The sequence below is a fragment of the Equus asinus genome, chromosome 6 (assembly GCF_041296235.1).
Source record: "Equus asinus isolate D_3611 breed Donkey chromosome 6, EquAss-T2T_v2, whole genome shotgun sequence".
NCBI lineage: Eukaryota > Metazoa > Chordata > Mammalia > Perissodactyla > Equidae > Equus > Equus asinus.
In genome coordinates this window covers 29,059,646-29,084,883 of record NC_091795.1, presented here as the reverse complement: position 1 = coordinate 29,084,883, position 25,238 = coordinate 29,059,646, and the positions used below count along the sequence as shown (strand labels likewise).

Here is a 25,238-nt window from a genome sequence, read left to right as displayed (position 1 = left end):
ATTGCTGGCCCCACTCTCAGAGCATCTGATTCTGCAGGTCTGAGTCGGGGGCTGAGAGTCTGCATTTTTAACAAGTTCCCACATGGCGCTGCTGCTGGTGGCCCAAGGACTACTCTCTACACAAAAGCAGTTGAGTAAAAGCAATGTAGTTCTGCATTTTCCCACCTTTCGCTTGAAAACGTGTGATCATAATAAAATAGTCCCAGTTTGCTTAAATTGTTACCTAGTCTTTATCTACCCATCAAAAAAAAAGGACAACTGAAGGATTTTTATGTAAAACTATCTACAGTATCACATTGGCAACATTTTTCCATATACTGGGGACAGTTACTGTAACTTCATCAAATGAAAGAACAAAATGCATTTCTCTCCCCCTTGGTAAGTGTCATCTGATCTACAAAGAACACTATAGAAACAGCTATTTATTCTTACACACGTTACCTATTTAGAGTCTAGGGCCGGGAAATGTACAGTGAAAGTCTGATAGGGCCTCTCACACTGCTGGTTAGCTGGGGGCAACTCGGCACTTCCTGTGTGAAAAGATCTGATGACTCATATCAGAACTCCCTCAAAGAGTCAGAACTGTTATCCATCATCCCACTTTATGGAATCCAGCATCCGAAAACATCCGGAAAACCAAGGCAAAGACTGTGCCCTTACCTATAGCCACACACACACAAAATCAGAAACAAACGAAATGTCTCACAAACAGAAGCACGGCTCTCACATTTCACGTATTTATTTATTGTCCATTCACGCCAAAAAGGGTTCTCTAGACACTTCAGTTAATTGTGCTCAACTTACTAGAATGGATACTGCCATTAAAAATAATATTTACAAAATGTTTGAAACAGTGCAAAACTGTTTAGATTATCACGTTTAGGGAAAAAGTGGGATACAAAATTGTTAATATGTATAATTACAACTATATAGTTTTACAAATTAAGTTCACAAGTAGGAAACTACTGGAAAGATTCTCTACAATGTTATTGACAGTTGTGGTGGGATGGTAGAAATAGTAATAACTTTTCCTTTCTATTTTTATAAATTTTCCAGTTAATGATGAGCTCATTTCAAAAACATCTTAAAATAAATATAGAAACCAAACAGGGCATGGGTGTCAGGCATTCCCTATCATATAGCTCAGAGAAAATCACCTGTTCTTGATAGAAGTGTGGATCAGATGACAAGAACAAAAGGAAGACAAATGAAAGGACGCACAAAGGATTTGGAAGACCTTTGTTGTCAGCCAGCTCACGCTGCTCAGAATCTCTTAGATACAAGATTCAAAGGCACAAATGCAAGTGGTAACAGCCCTGACACTCAATCCGACAGGATTACAGAAAAAAGGGGCAAACACTTGTGATATTAGAAAGGCACTCTCAAGCATGACAGAAGCCAGACTGTGTTTTAAAAGGCCAGTGGTAGAGGAGTAACAGAATTTCTCCTTATGGTTTCAGAACCTCCCTGGGTCTGTGTCACTAGTTCACCGTGACAGCCTGGAAGGGCAGGAATGGCAGAGAACTGGTCTGAAGACGCAGCCTGAACTCTGTCACTCACTCGCGGAACCCTGGGCTAGTCAGCCTCTCTGCTCTTGTTTTCCTCATCTGTAAAATGGGCCAGTCTCGGTAGAGGTTCTTTTGGTTGACTCAAGCTGGTGTAAGCAATACAGGGAATTTGTGGGGAGGACACCGGGCAGTGCAAGAACCCAGGGCAGCTGGGCCTTGTAAGTGTCTGGAATCAGGGCCTGAAGAGTCCTGGGAAAGCCATGCAGCATTTCTGCCACCTCAGCGTTCTCTGAACATCTTCGTCATTCCTTCTTCTCTGCTGGCCCACGCTCCACATGCTCTTCATGGCAGAAGGCAGCCTGCACACCTCCTCGCTCTTACTCTTTGCAGCTCCTGCCTCTTGAATAGCTGGTGTCTTAGCTCAGGCTACCATAAGAAAAGAATACAGACTGGGCGGCTTCAACAACAGAAATTTATTCTCCCATAGTTCTGGGGGCCGGAAGTCCAAGAGCAGGGGGCTGGTGTGACCAGATTCTGGTGAGGACTTAAGGATGGCTGCCTTCTCTTTGTGTCCTCACAGGGCAGAGAAAGAGCAAGAGGGAGCAAGCTCTCTGGTGTCTCTTCTTCTAAGGGCACTAATCCCATCATGGGGGCTCCACCCTCATGACCTCACCTGAACCTAATTACCTCCCAAAGGCCTCACCTCCAAATACTATCACACTAGGGGTTAGGACTTCAACAAACGAATTTGCAGGAAACACAATTCAGTCCATAGCAACTGGCTACCTCTGAATCTCACTTCTTTGCTACCAGGAAACGTAAAATATAACTGGTTCAGTCCGAGCCAAGAGTCCACCTCTGATCCATAGCCAAGTAGAGAGAGTGCGTCATACAGCACAAACATGGCTCCCAGGAGCCTCTCCTGATCTCCAGGCCTGTCTTTGTCTTGCCACCTGAATGAAAAGCCTTAGGGCGGCAGGTCGAGAGTATTCATTTCCTTTTTGTCAATATTTCCCACAAAACTAAATGCTCATTGAGCATAAAGGTCATGCCCCCATGGCCCATCACAGAACCAGGCACACAGAAGATGTTCAATGACTCTGTCATTGCTTTTTGGATAAATGAGGCTGGACTTGCTGAGAGAAGGATAAAGAATTTGTGCTCCAAGGATATATACAGACATGTCATCACCTTCTAGGAGCCAGTGTATGCTTTCTACCTGAATAGTCAAGAAGATTTCCCTTCAAGTCAATGTTTCTTTTTAGTCTTTCCCAAGGAAAATTGTCATTTACCATTGCTTAGAAATCCCTCTATGTGTATGCTGAGCAATAACACGGTACAAAGTGTATAGAGGAGAAAAGGAAGCCAAAGACAGGCTGTCTTCCTTCAGGGGACTGAGACCTGAGCCCAAGTGGCAAGCCATCAACATTGGTGAAGTTAAAAAAAAAAATGTATGAGTTAACAAATAAAAAAACATGTGAGATGTCTGAGGACAGCTCGATATTGCCCAATGATTGGTGCTAGCTAGCAGTATGTGCTTTGAGGTTGCAGGGCAAAGAATCCACTTTAGTCCAGAATCGTCCAGAAGGAAAACTAGGCATTAAAGACAAGTAGGATATAGCTGGGAGGCGGGGGGTGTGCAGTTCAGGAGAGGGGTAGCAATGACTCAAGTCAAAGCATGGAAAGCTCATGACATATGTAGGGATGGTCACGGAGAACAGTGAAAAATAAGGTGATTTAGAACCGCACTGTGGAGGATCCGGAACATCAATGCCAAATTCTAGATTGGACTATTAAAACGACTGTGAACACTAGAAAGGCAAGAGACAGGGCCTGGAACCTGCACAGGTTCTCTAATGACGGACCATCATTCTGGGGAGCCTTGTTTCCTCTTACAATAGGGAGGCCAGCCTGAGACTATGGGTTTTTCAAGGTAATGGGCACTGCATTAGTTTCCTAAGGCTGCTGGAACAAAGTACCACAAACTTCACGGCTTCAAACAGAAGTTTATTCTCCCATAGTTCTGCAGGCTAGAAGTCTGAAATCAAGCTTTCGGCAGGGCCATGCTCCCTCCAAAGGCCCTAAGGGAGAATCCTTCCTTGCCATTCCTAGTTTCTAGTGGTTGCCAGCAACCCTTGGTGTTCCTTGGCCTGTAGAGGCATCACTCCAAAATGCCTCAGTTGTCACATGGTATTCTCCCTGCATGTCTCAGTCTGTGCCCAAATTTCCTTCTTCTTATAAGGACATCAGTCAGTGGATTAGAGCCAACCCTAAGCCAGTATGAACTCATCCTAACTTGACTATATTTGCAAAGACTCTATTCCCAAATAAAGTCACATTCTGAGGTTCCAGGAGGACATAAATTTGGAGGGGCCACTATTCTCCCCAGTGCAGACACTGAGTAACTCTAACCCTTATGGGCTGTCTTTAGAAGCTAACAGCCATGTAAGAAACTGTCCCACATCATGCACTGGAAGTGGCTCAAGGCACAGCTGTTACAGGCGTCACCAAAGGAGTCCTTGCACCAAGATGAGACTAGATGACTTCCAAAATTCCTTTCAATTCTACACATGTGTGTTTCAAGGTCCTATCAATTATTTCTGTTCTACTCATTCACCAATTCAGCCCTCTCTTTCCATTCCCACTGCCAAGGCTCTGGTTCAACCTATCGCTTCAAACTTGACATCGATACACTGTTTTCACACCACTCCCCCTTATAAAAACCTTCATTGGCTCACCCCACCTAAAAGAAAAGTTCTATATTATAACCTCAAATCCACCTTTCCCACCCAAACTCCCAAGATGTCACTACACTAATTCTCAACTCAACTCAATTCTTCAAACACAACCTGGACATTCTCATCCCTACACCTAACCTCATACCACCTGGAAATTGCCTCCCTCCCTGCAGAAGGGGATCCGAACTGCATTTGGAAGACTATTTACTTCCCTTTCATGCAGCCTCTCGGGACCAGCCAGTCCAGCCACAGTACTCTGGAATTTCCACGAGTCTTGCTGTTTGCAGAAGCACCGGACCCTGACTCTCACTGCCCTCCACTATTGACAATCCTTTCATGGAGACACGGGATGCAGCACCGCTCAGGCAAAGACAAAGCAAAGGCTGTGAAATCGGACAGACCTGATGGCTCTCACATTTAAGAGCTGGGCAAATTCCTTAACCTTTCTAAACCTCAGTGGCTCATCTGTAAAATGGAAATAATACTACCTACCCCATAGCACTACTCTCAGGATTAACTGAAACAATGTACGCAAACTGCCAGTGCAACACTTGATCTAAGAGTATAGATATGTGTCAATAAAAGTACTTATTTGTAGGGCCTGGTTCCATGGCCGAGTGGTTAAGTTTGTGTGCTCCGCTGCAGGCAGCCCAGTGTTTCGTTGGTTCGAATCCTGGGTGCAGACATGGCACTGCTCATCAAACCACACTGAGGCAGCGTCCCACGTGCCACAACTAGAAGAATCCACACAACTATGTACCGGGGGGCTTTGGGGAGAAAAAGGAAATAATAAAATCTTTAAAAAAAAAAAAAGTACTTATTTGTATTACTTTAAAATGGACCTAAGTTTTGCCGTTAGGTTGGGGGAACAAGGCACAGATTTGTGTCCCTCCCACACCTGGCAGCATACTGTCAAAGACTACCCAGAGTGACAGATATCAGTGCAAGTGGGACCCAAGTGAGCATTTAGTTACCCCCGGCCCATACACACTTCATTTTATGAATGGGGATATTGGGACCCCAACAGGACAAGTGACTCATCCAAGGTCACAGAACTGTTAAGTGGCAGAGCCACGACTGAAACGGGCCGTATCTATTTTCCTACATCACATGTTGAAACCAGTTTGAGCTTTGGTTACCTCACCGGCAAAACAGGGCCACTAATGCCCATCTCCCCAGGTTGCTCTGGAAATACTGCATCAGGCTGGTGACGGAAACGACCAGGTGTAAGAGGAGAAATGGTAACCACCAGCAGCCTGCAGTAAGTGGGCCAGCTGGGGGCTGAGCAGACCGGGAGCACTTGCTCCATGGCAGCCACACGGCTCAGGTCTGCTGCTGCTGCCCAGCTGGAATCATCCTGGCGCCCCAGATCTCTGATTCTTCAAAAGAAGACAGAAATCTGGATTTGAGTGTCACATCTCTTAATTTTAAGTGTTGGTGACTGGTTTAAATTTAAAAAACGACAAGGCAAACAAGCACCCGCAGGCTGGTCTAAGCCTGGGAGCCACCACGTTTGTGACCTGGATCCAAGAATAGAAGCAAAAGCAGTTTGCAAACTGCCAAGTTGCACACTGGTGTAAAGAAAGGACCGACCCACAAGGACTGGTATGATCCCTCTACCCAGGAACTGTCTCCAAATTCTGGTTCTGAGATCAGAGCTCCCATCCTGAGTGACTTCACCCAGCCCCACAGCTCCTCGCCTGGTGCCAGGCACGCTGCAACCACAGCCGACCTCATCCTGCCGCCAGCCTGCTAGCCCAGTGGCGGCAGCTCGGCTGCCTGGCTGCCTAGGCATCCGTGTCAGCAGGGGAATTTGCCCATGCCCTGCGGGGAAACCACCTCCCCACCCAGCACCTCATTAAGCTGGATGAGCTGCCTCCAGGGAAGTGCTGAGCCTCAGTCACGGTCCAGAAGATGCTTCAGGGCTGGGCTGGCCCAGGCTGACCTCAGAGTTTGGATGCCAACCTCTTCTGAGATGAGGCAGGCCCAAGTAGGGTGAGCACGTAGGTGGGGCTGAGCCAGCCAGGACAGCAAGCCCAGCAACTGGGCTAAAGTGTTACAAAGGAAGACAGACAAGAGCATATCCAACAGCTCCTTAAATGGATTCTCTTGGGTCTAAGTGGGTGGAAGCCACATTAACAACTCACCAGCCAATCCTGCACTCCTGCCCTGCTCGTTTCCCCCATTGTGTGTCAGGGTGGTGGGGAGGCAATTCCTAAGAGTCTTGCCTTTTTCCTCGTTGGTAGCTTGTCCTCAACAGCTCCCCACCACGAACCTGATAGCGTCCCAACACTTGAAGACTTTTCTGATATGACTGATGGTGACATTAACGATCATGATTTTTGGATATGGTATAACAAAATTTGTCAACATTTAGAAGATCTGCATTTAACTTGGTGAACCAATGCATGATGTTACAAATCACGCATGGATAAAAGATCCATTCAAAGTGTAAGAGAGATCAACCTTTATTAACAAGGTGTCAGGTTCCACATTGCAATTAGCCTTCACATGAAGGAGACTTGCAAAACTGTACAATGCCCTCTTCTCACCTTTTTTTGTTGTTGTTGTTCTGGAAAATGTAGTTATTTTTAGTAAAAATATATTATTTATTTTAACATGTAATGGGTTTTTATTGTTATTTTAAACCTAACCAATAAATACATATTTCAAAATGTTTCCATTTTAATGATTTTTTTTGTTTTGGGGTTTTTTTGGGTTTTTTTTGGCGAGGAAGATAGGCCCTGAGCTAACATCTGTTGCCAATCTTCCTCTTTTTGCTTGAGGAAGATTGTCGCTGAGCTAACATCTGTGCCAATCTTCCTCTCTGTCATGTGGGATGCCGCCACAGCATGGCCCAAAAAGTGGTGCTAGGTCTGTACCCGGGATCCAAACCTGCAAACCCCGGGCCACCAAAGCAGAGCACACGAACTCAACCACCACACCATGGGGCCAACCCCTCCATTTAAATTTTTAATATGGTAAATATTGAAAGATGTAAGGCACAGAAACAAAAGTTTTTTGGGATCCTCAATTTTCTTAAGAGCATGAAAGGGTTGTGAAACCAGCAAGTTTGAGAACCACTGGTGTAGAAGAATAACCTCGCCCTTGAATGACATGCTAAAGTATTAGGGGTGAAGGGGCATGAAGTCTGCAGCCCACTTTCAGATGATTAAGCAAGAGGGAAATGTGCGTATTTGTATAGAAAGAGATGGAGTGGGTGTGCCAAGACAAGAATAATACAGGTATTCACTGTATTGTTCTTTCAACTTTTCTGTGAGTTTCAAAGTTTTTGAAATAGAAAGATGTAATCAATTTAAAGGATCTTTTGAAACACACTGATGTACTGTATCAATATAAGGATGTCATAAAGGCCAAAGACCAAGTCAAAATGGGGCCCCAGGGCACTTGATGAGCTGAGGCGTTGAACTTCAGATTGTAAGGCTTGACAGGGTGTCAGCTACAGGAGACAAAGTCTAGGGTAATGCTTCTGAAACTTCAGCCTGCATCAGAAGGTCCAGAGAGCTTATTAATACACAGACTCTGGGGCCCCACCCCCAGGTAGTCTCATTCAGTATGTCTGGGGAGCCTGAAAATGTACAGTTCTAATAAATCATCAGGCGAGGTGATGCTGTAGGTCCTCAGACCACATTTTAAGTAACACTGCATCCCTCTATAAAGCTTGGACTCCATTATGGATTGAATTGTGTCCCTCAAGAAGATATATTGAAGTTCTAACCCCTGGTACCTGCGAATGTGACTGCACTAGAATAGGGTCCTTGTGGAAGTAACCAAGTTAAGATAAGGTCAGTAGTCTGGACCCTAACATGATATGACTAATGTCCTTATAAGAAGGAGAAAAGAGACACAGACACAGGGAGAAAATCTTGTGACAACGGAGGCAGACGTTAGAGTGATACATCTACAAGCCAAGGAAGGCCAAGGATTGCCAACAACCACCAGGAGCTAAGAGAAAGGCATGGAACAGATTCTCCCGCAGGGCCTTCAGGGAGAGTATGACCCTGCCAATGCACTGAATTTGGACATCGATAGCCAAAGGTGTCATACAAGGGGGCATTTTATCTCTATCTGTTTAATCTATACGCAGAAGATATCATACGAAAAACTGGGCTAGACTCAGATGAAAGAGGAGTGAAAAATCAGTGGAAGAAATATCAACAATCTAAGATATGCAGATGACACCATCTTACTGGCAGAAAGCAGCAATGACTTGAAACGACTTCTGACGAAAGTGAAAGAAGAAAGTGCCAAAGCAGGACTGCATTTGAACATCAAGAAGACAAAAATCACGACTACAGAAGAACTACACAACTTTAATGTAGACAAAGAAGACACTGAAATTGTTGAAGATTTTGTTTACCTTGGTTCAGTCATCAATTTAAATGGAGATGCAGCCAAGAAATCAAGAGAAGACTGAGACTTGGAAGGGCAGCAATGGAAGAATTAGGACAGATCATCAAGTGGAAGGAAGTGTCATTAGAGACTAAGGCCAACGTTATCCACACCCTCGTATTCCAAATTACTATGTATGGTGCGGAAGCGGGACAGTGAAGAAGGCTGACAGGAAAAAAAATTCATTCATTTGAAACCTGGTGTTGGAGGACAGCTCTATGGATACCCTGGACTGCCAGAGAGACAAACAAGTGGGTCCAAGAGGAAAGTAAGCCTGAACTATGACTGGAGGAAAAATGATAAAGCTGAGGCTGGACCACTATGGGCACCTCATGAGAAAGCAGGATTCTTTGGAAAAGACAATGATGCTGGGAAAATTAGAAGGCAGCAGGAAAAGAGGAAGACCAAATATGAGATGGATTGACTCCAGAAAGGAAGCCACAGGCATGAGTCTAGAGAAGCTGAGAAAGGCTGCTGAAGACAGGACATTGTGGACACCACTCATTCATAGGGTCACCAGGAGTCAGAGCCAACTTAACGGCATGTAAAACACACAGCCTCCAGAACTGTGAGAGAATAAATTTCTGTTGTTTTCAGCCACTCAGCTTGTGGTACTTGGGGGCAGCAGCCCCAGGAAACTAATACAGACACCACAGAAGTACGCCAGCAGTAAAAGCATGAACTAGAGATAAGCTTGCTACCACGCCTAAAGGTGCAGAAAAGGAAAATGCCCATTCTTTAGCCATGACAGTGGGTGGAGAGAAAAAAATTATTGCCCCTGAGAATCTGTAACCACTAGCCTGCCCTCACACAAGTCTGCAGCACAAATTTACAGCACCCAAGTAGTTAAATAAAAAAACTCAAAAATTTACCTTCTAATGTCTAATACTCTAGTGCCACTAGACCCCCAGCAGAAGGGAATGTAAATCTCTGGAGGAACCTCCCCTTAACCCAGGTCTCAAAGAGTTGCTACAGGTAAAGTCTCAAAGAATACAAGCTCACAGCAAAATAAACAAATAAATAAAAACTTTTAAAATTGGAAAATGTAGAATGTACCTCGATTAAGAGCCAAGAGAAGTAAGAGACAGTTGATTTTGACTTTCAAAAAGAGTTTAAATGCTAGAATTATCAGACTCAGAATATAAAATAAATGTTCAATACGTTTAGAGGAATAAAAGTGAATTTAAAATATGTGGAAGGAACAGAGACCATAAAATATGACCAAATAATTTGAAACAGAACTAAATAGGATTTCTAAAACATAATAATTGAAATTTAAAAATCAGTGAGTACATTCAGCAGCTGATTAGATATGGCTAAGGAGGCAGATGTGAAGAAAATTATTCATAATGCAATGGAGACAGGGAAACAAATCAGAAATAAGAAAGAGTAAGAACATTTAAGATGCATCTAATGATTACAATGCTAGCGGGAGAGGGAAAAAGGCATGGGGTGCAGAAGCAATGTTGTTAACTGTCGATAAATTTGAAAAATTACTAAAGTGAATGAAGTCTTAAGCTAATATTGACTCAAGAAAATACAGAAAATCTATAACCATTAAAGAAATCGAATCAGTAGTTTAATACCTTCCCACAGAAAAAGCACCTGGCCCTGATGATTTTACTGGCAAGTTGGCAGTACTGGCAATAGATGACCATTTTACATGCAAGAAAGAAACTCAATCTTACACAGACTATTCCAGAGTACAGAAAAAGGAGATACCTCCCCAACTTAGTTTATGAGTCTAGCATAATCTTGATATCAAAACCAGATAAGGACAATATAACCAACACCCCTCACAAATATAGCTCAAAAAAAATCAACTAAATATTAACAAAATGACTCTAGGATTATTCTAACAACAACCAAGAAGAAAAACAACTTTATGACCAAATTGGGTTTATCCAGGAAGGCAAAGTTGGTTAATGGTAAAACTAATTAATACAATTTGCCACTTAACAGATTAAAGGCCAAAAATATATATTATCATCTCAATAGAAGCTTTAGATAAAATACAATACCATTCATTATAAAAACTCTTAGCAAACTAGGAAGAGAAGAAAATATAGAGTGATAAAGGATATTTCTGAAAACTCTACAGCAAACACCACACTTTATGGGAAAATGTTGAAGCATTCCTTTTAAAATCAGGAACAAGGCAAAAATGTCTGCCTTCGCCACTATTAGTCATCTTGCACTAGAGATCTTTTTTTTTTTTTTTTGAGGAAGATTAGCCCTGAGCTAACATCCGTGCCCATCTTCCTCTACTTTATATGTGGGACGCCTGCTACAGCATGGCTTGCCAAGTGGTACCATGTCCCCACCCGGGATCCAAACCGGCAAACCCCGGGCTGCCGAAGCGGAATGTGTGCACTTAACCACTGCGCCACCGGGCCGGCCCCAAAACTAAAGATCTTAACCAGGACAATAAGGGGAAGGAAAAAAAACGAATCATTACTGGAAAGAGACAACAGATGACATGATGATTTATCTGGAAAGCCCAAAAGAATCTACAGTTTAGCACGGTTGCATTCTTCAAATAGTTGGAAGATGAAAATTTTAATCAGATGCTAAATACGCTGGCATCAACAAACATCAAGTACCCGGGAATACACCTAACAAATGATGCACAAGACATTTACAGCCAAAATTATAAAGTTTTATTGAAAATCATTAAAGAAGAACTAAATAGAGATAGATACCATGTTTATGGATTGGAACACTCATTATCTTAAGAAAATCAACTTTTTGTTGTCCCATACACTCAATGTTATTCCAATCAAACTAACAGATTTGTGTCAGTGTGTGTGTGTGTGTGTGTGTGTTGTATGTAACACAATTCTAAGATAATTCTAAACATAAACATCAAAGAGGAAAGTGCTAAGACACTTTTGAAGGAGGGGGGACTCACCATGCCAGATAGGAAGAATGTTCCCAAAGCTACAGTAATTAAGACAGTGGAACAAAATAAAGAGCCCAGAACCAGACTCACACATCTATAGAAACTTAATTTATGACAGAGCTGGGCATTGCAGATATAAAGAGAAAGGATAAACTTTATAATAAATGGTGCTGGAACAATTGGTTTTTCCTACGGAAAAAAAATTCTGGAGTCCTACTTCATATCATATACAAAAAACATCTCAAGAAGGATTAAGAAATCAAATGTGAATGGCAAAACTATAAACCTGCTAGGAGCAATATAGGAGAATATCTTCACGATTTCAAGTAGGTAAGGTTTTCCCAAGACACAAAAAGTAGAAACCATAAATGAAAAAATTGATAAAACCACTGCATCAATATTAAGAACTTCTATTCATCAAAATACACCATAAAGAAAATAAAAACATAAACCACAGACTGGGAGAAGACATTTGTAACATATAAGTGACAGAGGATTAGCATCCAGAATACTTAAAGAATTCCTACAAATCAGTAAGATAAGGACAAGAGAAAAATTGGCAAGACTCGAACAGGCTCTTCACAGAAGAGAGAACATGAATGGGCAATAAACATAAGAAAACATGCTCGATCTCATTAGTATTCAGGGAAATGCAAACTAAAACCATAATGAGGTTCCATTTTGTACCCACCAGAATGGCAAAAATTCTAAAGTGTGACAATATCAAGTGATGGTAAAGATATGACATAACTCAAATTGTATATTTTGCTGAAGGAAAACCATTTTGGAAAAAAATTTCTGAAGAAAAAAATGTGGAGGGGACTTGCCTAGCCAGATAGCAAGAATTTTCATAAAGTTATAGTAATTAAGACAACGTGGTCCTGGTGCAGGCTCAGACAAATTGATTAATGGAACAGAATAAAGAGCCTGGAAACAGAGCCAACCATCTATGGAAACAATTTATGTTACTTGGTCAAGGGAAAGATGCATATACCCCACGCCTCAGCCATTCCATTCCTAAAGAAATCTGTGCAGAGGTGCACCCGGAAACATGTATAAGAATGTTCATGGCAGAATTCTTTTCAAAAGCAAAGGAGAAAAACAAAAATCTAGAAAGAACCTAAATGTCCCTAAACAGTGGTATATTGATACAAGGAAGGTAATGCTCTATTTTTCAAACTGGGTGGTGAGTAAAGGAGTATTCATTGAATTGTTACCCATTATACCCTAACCATTTCTCAGTAATTAATTTTTACAAATCAAAGAGAGTCCAAAAATGGAGACAAAATAAGACGTTAGAAGATCAATGTTCTCTTTTCTGTAGGCTCTTCTTAAATGAACTCCCCTCAGCTTGGTGGCAGCAGGGCCAGCAGTCATGGGTTTGGTGGCTGAATAATGGCCCCCAAAGATATCCAAGTTCTAACTCCTGGAACCTATAAATGTTACCTTATATGGAAAAGAGACTTTGCAGATCTGATTCAGTTAAGGATTTCGAGATGGGGAGATTATCTTGGATTATCCAGGTGGGCACTAAATGTAATTGTGAGTCTTCTTCTAAAAGGGAGGAGATGAAGATATAAAGACAGAAGAGACGGCAACGTGACTACAGAGGCAGAGACTGGAGTGATGCGGCCACAAGCCAAGGAATGCCAAGAGCCACTAGATGCTGGAAGAAGCAAGAGATGGATTCTCCTCTGGAGCTCCCAGAAGAAAACTGTCAGGCCAACACCTTGATTTTAGCCCCAAAGACTCATTTCAGGCTTAAGGCCTCCAGAACTGTAGAAGATTAAATTTCTGTTGTTATAAACCACTAAGTCTGTGGTTATTTGTTACAGCAGCAGTCTGTTACAGTCGACTAATTCAGTGGGTAAGGATGTTCAACCTCACTCATCTCTTTGTCCCAGATTGTTTTCACTCAGCACACCCTCTCCTCTGCTTTCTCCACTCTCAACATTGAATGCCACATTGTCTCCCAGGCAGAGAGAGACAGCAGTGGTTCAATCCCTTCATATGTCAGATGCACCACTTCCCCTGCTGAATGGGCTCCTCTCTACAATTTCCAACCAAAGCCAGAAAAGTCTTTCAAATACACCCACAAAATAGCTACCCAATGGAAAGAGCACTGGCAGGTAGGAGGGACATTTGAATTCAAATCCAAGTTTCCCACTGACTGGCTATATGACCTCATAAACTTCTCAAAGACGGAACTGGAACTCACTCATCTTTATACCCCTGGTTCCTGGTGTAGTGCTTGACACAAAGCAAACAGTCAATAAATGGGCAGTGAATGAATGAATGAATCAATCAATCAATCTTGAACAAGGATGGAAGGCCTACCCACCAGAAAAGAAAATCCTCCCAATAACTCTTATCTCTCTCCCTCCACTACAATAAGGGAAAAGATTAAAATCATAGAGGTTTAGAGTTGGAAATTCTTAGGGTTGGATGCCTTGAGTTCATTGTCTCACATTAGCACCAATTACTGGGTATCTTTTCCTTCTATCAAGCCAAAAATTTGTCTTCTAGTCACCTACTGGTCCGAGTCCAACTCTCTAACCACATAAAACAAACCTCCTTTCTTCCACATCAAAACACTTTGAGAAACTGGACGCCTGGCCTCAAGTCTTGGTCTAGCCAATCGGGCTACTGACCTTAATGAATGACCTAAGTCCTCCAGTCCCACCGTCCTTGTCTGTCAAACACAGCCTGGGATCACTAAGATCTCTTCCAGCTTTAAGATGCAGTGTCGAAAACATCACCCCTCATCATTTTAACCAATCCGCTGGGTTTTTAATCTCAATACTTTATTTTTTACTTTTCCAAGAGGCCCATTCCTCTCTCCTCTCCACCTCAGGATCTGCTGCTTTTTCATATTTTCAATTCTTTATTTATTTTTTCATTTTAGAAAGACTTATTCTAAAGTCTCTAATAGTTATTTTATATAAATAATATATAATTAGTATACGTTATTGATTCATTGATTGATCGATTGAGGGAGGGCGAATCCTGCTGCTTGCAGTGTTCGTTAACTCCTGCTTAGGGCGGTTGTTGCCGCATGCGTTTTGTAATTTTGGTGTGTGAATTCATGTTCTTTGGGGCTCATTCTGTATGATGTGTACTGAGAGCCCTTAGAGAGACTGGATTAATTTCTGCCAGATGCCCTAGGGGTATCACCGGCCCAGGACCAATTTTTATGTGAAGCACTCATTCAGGGGTACTCAGACCATGCAGGATATGTTAATTTAAACCTCAAACCCATATAAGGACAGGTCCATGGATAGTTTCAAATTCCCAAACTTCACTGTCACCTCCCTGTGCTTGTGGGTCCATCTTTCCACTCAGGTCTCTACTACGGAACATCCCTTCAAATCTCAGCTTTATGCAAACATCCAGCTCTGACTTATTACCTTCACAGACTCAAGGTCCCTCTTTTCTCTACGGAGATATTGAAACCAAGCTGGGCCAGTCCTTGACTTATATTAAGGTATATTAAGGATGGCTACAAATTATTTGCTACCCCTCCTATTGAGAGGTGAAGTCTAATCCCCCGTCTTCAAATCTAGGATGGCCTTAGTGACTTATTTGGCCAACAGAATGTACCAGAAGTGTCATCCTGGGACTTCTGAGATGAGAGCACAAAAAGTCTTGCAGTTTCTACTGATGCTTCTTGGACACTCACTCTTGGAGCTCTGAGCCACCACATAAGAAATTTGACTATCCTGAGGTCCCCACGCAAGAGAAATCACATGGAAAGACCACATGGGGAGGCCTTGGAACACATGAAAAGAAAGATGCCCAGTCTACCAGTGCCATTTGCATCACCCAGTTGAGACCCAGATATCATGAAGCAGAGATAAGTTTTGTGTCCTGGGTCCTGTCTAATTCCTGGCCCACAGAGCCAGGGGAGACGTTAACAAAACGGCTGCTGTTTTAAGCTAAATTTCAGGGTGGTCTCTTATACAGCTGCTACAGTACTAGCTTCCACCCTTGCAAAATGTTTTCCTCTCTATCTTGTCTCCTGGCAAATTCCCTCACTTCCTTAAAAGCTCAGCAATGCACTTAAGGGGATCCATGTTATATTTTATCCAACATTTTTAGAAAATTTTTTATTTGGTTTTATTATGGGAGGAGTTTCAGAATATTTAGTTTTCCGTATTTCCAGAAACAGAAATCAAACTCTTCATTTTACAGATGAAAAAACTGAGGCTTAGAGAGGTTAAGTCACTTGCCACGGTCACAAATCAAGGTTCTACAAACCTAGGTTTTAAAAAGGATCTTCTAACCCCAAAGGGAATACTAAGTCATCGTTCACATATTTTTTAAACACCTGCTACCAGCTTAGAGCTGCCCTAGGCACTGGGAAAACAGCTGTGAACACGATAAAAGTCTCAAAAGTTATGAAGATTAAATCCTAGTGGAGAGAGAGATCATAAATAAGTAAACAACTGAACTAAAAGCACAGTGTCAGGGTGTGATAAGGGGATAGAGTGGTGTGTGCAGTGTACTTGGAGAAGGGGGTCAGAAAAGGCCTCTCCTGCAGAGGTGACATGTGAGCGGAGACCAAAATGGAGAGAGGGAGAAGGCCATGGACGAGCTAGGGGAGAGGCAAGAGAGAAGAGCAAGTGCAAAGGCCCCCGGGTGGGACAAGCTTGTCGCCTTCCAGGAACAGTGAGGAGGTTGGAGCTGAGTGAGTATGGGGAGAGCAGTGCAAGGTGAGGTCAGGGCAGCGGGCAGGGGCCTTGCTGAGTCTTGTGGAGAATGGAAAGGAGTCCATTTTATTCTTAGTGCGATGGGAGGTCTTTGGACAGTTTTTAAACACAGCAGGGCAAAGGTATGACCTATCCCACATGTTAAACAAATCACTGAAGGGACAAGAGTAGAAGAAAGGAAAACAATTAGGAGAGTTTTGAAATGATCTGGGGGAGCAATAATTTTGAGTGGGAACAGGGTGGCGGCAGTGGAGGTGGGAGTCGGTTGGATGGGGGAGTATTTTGAAGGTAGTGCTGAGAGGACTCGCTGATAAGACAGGATGACACAGCACACAGGGCCTGGCCTGCAGCATTGACAGATCCTGCTGGATGCTGCAGCTTCCTCAGGAGGGACACAGGGGAAGCAGTTCTTCTCAGCCTCACGTGCTCATGAGAAGAAGCCCCTGTGTGTTCCTGTAAATCCACCGTGAGTCCCCAGCGTCAGCTGTGTTTCACCATGCCTCTTTTTCAAGGCAGGTTGTATCCCACTTGCCTCTGAGTAGTATGACCCACTCAGCTCCATATTCTGGCTGACAGGCATTGCCTTGGTAGTCTAACCCCAAATGTGGCAAAACTAAATTTTACACATCACAATTAAGAAGCCTACCTGCAAAAGGTTCACAGTTGGGCACTGGGTTTGTGGAGTCCAATTATGCCATCAGAACTCATAAAAAGTCAGAGTTGGGACCTGTCAGACCAGAAAGGATGAACCACACTCTAGCACAAATGGATGACTTGGGATTGAATTTACAGCCAATAATGGGAATCTTAGGCAAGACCATTTCTTTTCCTTTTACACAGGAGATGACGGTACCCTGTCCCCTGACTCAGTGCTTCTCAAGCTTCATGGGGATCTTGTTAAAATGCAGATTCACCAGGTCGTGGGTGGGGCCCAGGATTCTGCATTCCTAACTATCTCCCGGTGATGCCAATGCTGCTGATGCACAGACCACTCTTTAAGTAGTGAGGTCCTGACTCATTTGTGATCCAACATGCATTCATTGGGCACCTTCTACACATAAAGAGCCGTGAGGGAGACTAAGAAACAGATATGGTTCTTAAGGGGACATAAACGTATCACAAGGTACAAAGTGACAATGCCACTCCAGAGACCCAGAGGACAGAAATCTTCCTTCAGTTAGGGCACCCAAGGGAGGTTTCATGCAGGAAGGTGAACGGAGACAAACATGGAGAGTGTAACGAAAATCGTAGGGCACCTTGAGGGCTTCGGCCATGGAACAGCATCGGTTCTTTACAATTGCTAATTTCTCCCCCAAAATTAAGACCTCCTTTTTGAACTCCCAAACAGAATAAAGAAAAGGGGTCAAAAGGGGCGTGAGAGATTTTTCTAATATAAGGAGGTAAAGGAGTGTGTTAAAACTCTCCCAGTTGCAAGAGGGGGAAAAAAATCCCCATCTTACACCAACTTTAGCAAAAAACGACATTTACAGGGTTGCAAAGCTGGTGAGGATTAATCCATTCAACACACATCATGGTCACTGGGGCTGTTCACAGATGTTTAGTACAATTATACTTTTCCACGCACAGGCATGGCCATATGATCTTCTTTGAACAATCAAATGTGAGTGACACATGTCACTTCTGGTTAGAGGGACTTAAGAGACAGTGCCTGACTCTCCATCTTTCTTTCCCTACCACAGTGAATCCTGGTGCAACGCTAGCACCCTAAGACAAAGGAGACGCAGTCAGCCTGGGCCTCTGGTGATTACAACGAGCAGAGTACCTCTGCCAGCCCACAGCGAACAGGCAGCATAAAGCAAGAAATAAACCTCTGCTGTCTTCAGCCACTGGGATTTGGGAGTTGTTACTGCAGCATAACCCAGTCCAGCCTCACCACTACAATAAACAGTTAATTAACATAAGCGCTACTCAAGGCTTTCATTCTAGGATATGGACCAGCTCAAGGCATCAAAGGAGAAGCGGCAGGAACCGGGGCCTGAGTAACTAGAATCAAGGCTCCCGTGCCAGCTTCCTTTTCTCTCTGCCCGCGTCTCATCTCTGTTTCTCTCTGCTTCGCTGTATTTGACCCTTTGGCCGACAGGCCTTCTCCATGTGCCAAGGTGTTTAGCCACCAGCTGCCCCACCTTCATATCTTTCCAGCTCTGGGCCCCATAGGCAAGGCTCTCCTCTCCCAGCTTCAAATCAAAAAACCCTGGGGAAAGATCTGTGGCTCAGTTGGGTAACATACCCACCTCTGGACCAATCTTTGTGCCCAGGGAAATGTGTAGCTAGGCCTGGGTCACATGCCCACTCCTTTGGCTGAGTGGCACAAGGTAGGATGGCGTATGGTACCAGAAGGGAATGGGAAACTTATTTTGAAGCCCAAGGTACCAACCACAGGCACCTATAAGGAGGTAGAAAAGATGTGAAAGCATAAGTCACAAAGAAAAGAAAAGGCGGAATTTAACTGAGCTGTGACTGGTGAAAGGCAAAGAAAAAAGGGAAAAAGTCGAATAGGCATGATCATCCTAAGAGGAAAGAGGCAGACTAGAGAGCCACTAGGCTGGACAGCTCCCTATGCCAGAAACGAGGAGGCACCTTTGGCCAAAACTGCCAGGTGACTGACAAGGCCTGGTGTGGGCGGGATGTCAGAAGGTAATGTCAACTCAGGTAAAGGATGCTGCTCTCTGTTTACTAATTTAGGGAAGCATGTGAAACTCTGACAGTGGGACAGGCCTTCTCGGATCAGGAACCCATAGAGCAAATACTGAACCAACGTGTGTGCCCCCACTACCATCTTCCCTGCGCAAATCACTCAGGGGACTCTCCCCGCTGAGCCCAACCCAGCTTCATACTCTCCTCAAGACAGTGTCCCAAGGCAGCTTCCCATCAATTATAAGAGATGAAACTCATTTGCCATCCCTGGTCCTGGTACGCACGCCATGCTTGAAGGCCTATACCAGATTGTCAAGATTCCTTCAGACATCCCTACTGCATGCCAAATATTTGGTCCTTTATCTGTATTTCCTTTTTCTCTATAATCCCAGGAAAGCCCCGGGCGTGACTAAAAAACCGCAAAGGGAAAACAATGTGCTTCTGTGTAAAGACAGATAAGATTTGAAAGTTTAGAACAAACAATATATATATAACTAGTCATCTTCCAACCCATCAGGGCCTTCCCAAGGCCCAGAAGTGAGAAGAAAATATCCTCATAGCCCAAATGCAACCCTCCTTAGCTCTCGTTGGTTCCTGGAGAAATTCCCACAGACACCAAGAATCCTGGTAACCGGGTGGGCATGTGTGTGGCTCATCCTTGGCAATGAAATTCCAAAGGGGCCGTATGCAGTGACTACTGCACGGCCAAATCTTCCCCTCCCCCAGTTGTTAAGCCCCCTTGGAAAACATACACACACAACTCAGCTACACAATACAAAACAGCAGCCTCACTAGCTGCCTTGACTCCCTTTTCTCTTGTTCTTCTCAGCGTTCTTCCTCCCCACAAATAACACACACTCTGAGGAAGATGGCGCGCTTCAGAAGGAAAGGGAGGACTGAGCCAGTAAGAACCAGGTGAGACCCTCACTTGTCAGCTCACCTTCAAATAAGACACAGTGGGAGAAGTACACAAAAGCTACTTCCCAGCAGGCAGGCAGGCAGGATTAATCAACAAAGAAGAGGGCAGCAGAACAGTGGTGAAATCTAAGCTGGTATTCTTCACTTCCTTGAGGAGACTTCTCTTGTTTATAAACAAACATGGTGCTCTTGGGCCAGGGGAGCCTAGGGCCCTAGGGGAGCACTGGCTCTTGGAATTATTAAGACCTCCAAGGTGATGCTGGCCTACTCCCTGTCTCCTAGACCAGGAGCAGGGCCCCAGGGTGGGTGCAAGTTGCCCTGAGGACTGACGGTGGATGAGACCAGAGCTGGGACTAGAAGCCAAGTTTGCTGACTTTCAGCACAAATCTTTCCTCTCACAACCCAACTGAAATATTTACCCAGCTCCTACCCTGGACCACTCCACAGTGCCAGGAAACAAATCCTCAACCAACTTGAACCCTCCATTAACGGGATCATTTTTCTGCATTCCGCTTTTGAAAAGCAGACCCCAAAGAAAGGCAAGCTTATGTTTAAGAATTTATGGCCTTTTGTTTTTTTTCCATTTGTTTTGTAACCGTTGGGGGACATCTTGAGGACAACCCACATTCCTTCCAGTCTCCTCTACTTGAACACCCCTGACCAGGGCACACAGACTTCAGGCTTCAAATCACAGTCCTAGGATGCAGTCAGAGCTTCAGCCGTCAAACTAACACTCTGTTTTAAGCATCAGACTGTACTTTCTAAAAACTAACATTTGTAAAAGATGTACAATGTGGAAAAAAGGGTTTTTTTCTGCATAGCTACCAGTTATTTAGAAAATTTGTTGAATTAGGACTCTCTTCTTCCCCATGCAGTGCATTGGAGTTTTGGTCTACTAACCCCATGAATGGTGGGAAGCTCTGGATCCGTTTAGCCAACAATCTGGGCCTCGGCCAAAATTCTGTCCGGAGATGATGAGGCAATAACCGCTCCTTGGAATAAATGCTTCAGGAGACGACATTCTCCCAAAAAGCCACAGAGCAACCTCTGCATGCCCCCTCCAGGGCACACAAACACACTCAGCCCAGTTTGAAATTCATTCGTGCCTCGGCCTTGAGTGGTTTGTAAAGAAGACAAAGTATTTTAAAGGAGGCAAGCAGCCCAGTCCTAAATGAGCTCCCGTGTTCCATGCAGATATCAACCAGCTTCTGACAAGGCCAACCTTGCTACCGCACTAAGTATCTCTTCCTTAATTCTTCCTAGGCGGAGCCAAGGGAGTTAGGAGGAAGACAGCTGGCAAGATAGCAGCATGTCAAATTGGTCCTCACTCCAACAGCTTTGCCCCGTGGGTACAAGCCTGTCCCGATGCCCACTAACCTCCATCCCCAGGGGACAACACTGGTCAGCTCCCCTGCTTATCCCAGGGCCTCTGACCTCCTTCAACACAACCCACCTTTAGTGCATGCACTCAGGTGCCAGGTACTGCAAAAAGAGCCTTGGGAGGGGGTGAGAGGTTGGAGAGGGAAATAAGCCACAATCACTGCCCTAAAAACGTTCACAGCCGATGGTGACTCAGACATCTATAAGCACCGGCTGGCTGTCCCTAGGCGCCACCAACTTGTCTTAAGGCCTCTGGCTGGAAGGAAGACACTCCCTCTCTATCCTCAGAACACAGTGATACGTCTTCCTTAAACGTTCTTCTATGTGACAGAGGCTTATAAAACCATGAAAAGATTGCTTACAGGAAATGGAACTTGTGGATAAAATCATAGGACAGCATACCAGAGGTCTTGGGAGCTTGAAAGAGATCCATTTAGGACAACTGTCAAGGACAGGCAGAGGTAGAAAGGGCGTTGGACCAAAAACCCAGAGCCTGTTTTCTTCGCCAGCTCACCTCATGTCCTTGGGCAGGGCACACGCCCTCTGCAGTTTTAGAGATGAAGGGAAGGCTGGAGCAGCGCTTTTCATTGGCAGAAAAACCCATATATTTTCCAAATTATATTTTGTCTAGAAGCTCCACGTATAAAACAAATGAAAGGGGAGTTACTCATGTTGAAGCAGGGCTGGGGAGCCCAGAGCCCACCCACTCAGGCTGGGTGGTCCTCAGAGAAGCCAGTTTGAAAACCACAGGAGTAAAGTCTAAGGGCCCCTCAGGAGCTCTTACGCCCTCTCTTAGGTACCTGGGACGACAGAAGGAGGGAGTCATCATTGATTTGACACCCTCCGTGGTGCTTGGCAATTTATATATCATGTGTCATTGAAATCTTTGCAACAGCAACATGAGGTTAACTAGCTTGTGAACTAGGATCTCTCGTGATCTGAGTTGTGAACTGGGATCAGCTGGCAAGAGGCAGCACTGGGATTGGAACCATGGGTTGTCTGACTCCAAACACAGTATTCCTACTCTTTGCTAAGAGGTTTGTGGAAATTTGGGCTGAACTGATAATTTCCCTGAATGGTAAATATAAATATATATGCATATACGCATAGGGAAAAACATCTTGAAGAATATACCTCCCAAAATTACCATTTGCTATCTCTGTGTGGCGATAATGTGGATGATTTTCAGTCTATCTAGATTTTCTAATGTTCCTATAATTAATAAAGTATTATTTATGTGAAAAAGGCACTGCTTATTAAAGTGGTTTTAATAATTCACAGCTGACACTTCCATGGGGGGTTTCTATAGAGAATTAGGGACTCGGGGGCTAGGTGGTACTCCTGACCTTTCGGAGCTGACAGTGGAAATAACAACCCCAAATTTCACAAACTCTCCCTTGGGGCAGAGGGTCCTGGGCTGACCAGAGGGGTAGCTATTACGGTCATTTAAGTTCTCTGAAGCTTCATTTTGGGGGAGTATAGTTGTTTTAGAAAGTAACAGCAAGTCCCTGAGACCACCCTCCGCAAATGTGTGCCTTTCCAGCTGCCTTTATGTAAGGGGAACGGTGTTCATAAAATCAGAGATGGTCACATGGACCCCAGATCAGAAGCCCTCACTCCCCAGTGCTCCTGCCCCAGCCCAGTAGGACCCATACAGAGTGAGCCCTCCAGCCAGGCCAACTAAACTCTCCAGCCCCACCCTGAGGCTCCTCAGAAGCCACCTGCAAATACGAAGATCAGAGCACCACCTCAGGAGAGAAAGGACCACCCTGAAGTCAAGACCGGCTTCGGTCAGGCATGAGGTGGGGCGAGGCATGCCAGCTGCTTCCCTGCGTTATCATACCAGCTCTGCCCGCAGAGATCTTCCACATATTTAACACGCCATCTCCAGGTACAGCACAAACCCCAGCAGTCTACATGAAATGAACTTGGGGGCTGAGAGGCACCGACACTGGCTTTGGCAGGAAAGCCCAGAATGGTGGCCAGGATACAATGCTGAGAACGACTTCAGAAACCTGCCCCTGACTGCTTCTTTGAAAATCAGTAAAGGATAGGAGATGGGAGATGTTTCAAAACGTGGGGAGTGATGGTGCACAATTAACCAGCGTCCAGAGCCGTCCTTCTCAGACAAAGAAAAAGCCCGAGGCGCACCACCCACCCCGACTCTTCCGACCAATTTCAGCCCCGGCTCCCTGAGCAGGTGGCAGACCTGTCCTGACTCAGGCGAGAGCGCTTAGGGAAGCAGAGGTTCTGGACAGCCACGTCTAGCTGCAAAGGCGAATAAATCCACGAGGGTGGGAGCTCTTCAAAGGTCTCCTCAGCTCTGGAGCTTGACAGAGAAAAACGCCCCCCACGCCCACCCGCAATGACTTCACACAGGCCTCACCCGAGATGACTCTGCGCTCTCCAGCAAGGCCTGGGAGGTGTCATCGCCACCATCCGGGTGGCTATCCGTCACTTGGAAATTTCCCGTGAATTCTTGGAGATGCCTGCCCCTATGTCCCCCTCAAACCCCCGCCAAAGGAATCGGACTCGGGGACGCGAGGCGTCTACCCCGAGATTCATATAGGTCCTCCTAAGTCCCACTTGCCTTTGCCGCTGTCAATTCTGAAAAACCTAAAAAGGAGTATTTGTTCAACCCCGTTAGGAGCCCCGCCTCCATCTCGCCGCCCTTCTCCGCGCTCACCCCTCCGGGCAGCGCCCCAGGCTCGTCTGGACTCGGTCTGTCATTTTCACCTGACAAAAGCGTGGCGGCGGCGGGCGACCCCGGCCAGGGCTTCTCCCAGGGGAAAGGGACGCGTGTCCTCGCGGAGCGCCGGTCGGGCCCCCGCCAATCCCCCACCCGGGGGAACAAAGCGCAGCCCCCGGCGGAGCCCCGGTGCGCCCCCGCGCTCGCCGCCCCGCCTGCCGGTCCCCCGCGCCCGGGCCCGGCCCGCAGGGCAGCCGCCGCCGCGTCCTGTGCCGCCCGCTCGCCGGCGTCCTCGGCAGCTACTGTACCTGCTAAATTTAGCGGCCGCGGGGTATTAATAGCCGGGGCGACCGGGGCCGGGCGCTGCAGGGGCGGCGCGCAGCCCGGGGGCCGGGGGTGGAGAAGGAGGGCGAGGAAGGGGCGCGGGGAAGAAGGCCACTTACACCACCAGCCTGGAGATGATCCATGACACCATGGCGGGCGGCAGGGCGGGCGCGCGCGGTTCGGCTCGGCTGCGGGCGGCTGCGGCGCTCCGGGCACGTCCGTCCGCGCACGGCCGCCGCCGCCAGACTGAGCGCGCCCGCTGCCCTGCCCGGCGCTCGAGCGTCGCGCAGCCGCGGCACGTTCCGGCGGCGGCGGCGGCGGCCCCAGCCCCCCGGGGCTCGGCGGGCCCGCGGCGATTGGGCGGCGAGCCGGTCGGGTGCTCACGGGACCCGCCCCGCCCAGACCGCCCCGGCCCGCGGCTGAATGCGGGCGGTTCCTCCGCGCGCCCTGATGCTCGGGCGCTCGGATGGAGCCCTGGGGAGGCCCAGATGACAGGGCGGAGACCCGGGTGCCGCCGCACCCACAGTGCTATGGTGGGGAAACTGAGGCCTGCACCTGGACCTTGGGGATCTGTCTACACCTGTTCTGGTTGGGATACAGTCGTCCTTCACTCAGAAGGCTCTTACCTGCGTCCACACCCGACTCCTCCAATCTGTCCCCTACATGGCATTATCAGCATAAGAAACAAATCTGGGCATGTGTCTCCCCGAGTTAAGATTCTAAAGAGTCACTGCTTGGTCTGGTCCCTGCCTAACCCATTGCCACCACCATTCCCCCAAATCCCTCTGGCTCTTTTCCCCTCGGGCATTTAGGACTTGCAGATGTGCTGTTTCCTCTCCCCTGTCATATGCTCTATGCCTCACCTCCTTCAAGGCTCAGATAAAGGTTATTTCCCAAGGAAGGCCTTTCCTAGGGCGCTGCTCCAGCATTTCCGTGTGGAAGTGGCTCAGGGCTACAATCTGGCCAGGAGGAAGCTAGAAGCTGCTATTGCCTGGCACCAGA

At 45.9% G+C, this 25,238-nt stretch overlaps 1 protein-coding gene across 8 annotated transcripts in view; it reads right to left on the bottom strand.

Moving 5' to 3' along the window:
- Window positions 1–24,677, bottom strand: part of REEP1 (receptor accessory protein 1) — a 97,398-nt gene extending 72,721 nt beyond the window's left edge. For 6 of the 8 annotated variants that reach the window (XM_070511830.1, XM_070511828.1, XM_070511835.1 and 3 more), the window contains exon 1: window positions 24,356–24,530. In XM_070511830.1, coding sequence (XP_070367931.1) covers window positions 24,356–24,387 — 32 coding nt within the window. In that variant the 5' untranslated portion in view covers window positions 24,388–24,530. Of the gene's footprint in view, window positions 1–24,355 lie in introns of all 8 variants that reach the window. The other 2 variants (XM_070511838.1, XM_070511840.1) reach the window with 2 other exon arrangements.
- Between the last annotated feature and the right edge of the window lie 561 nt (window positions 24,678–25,238).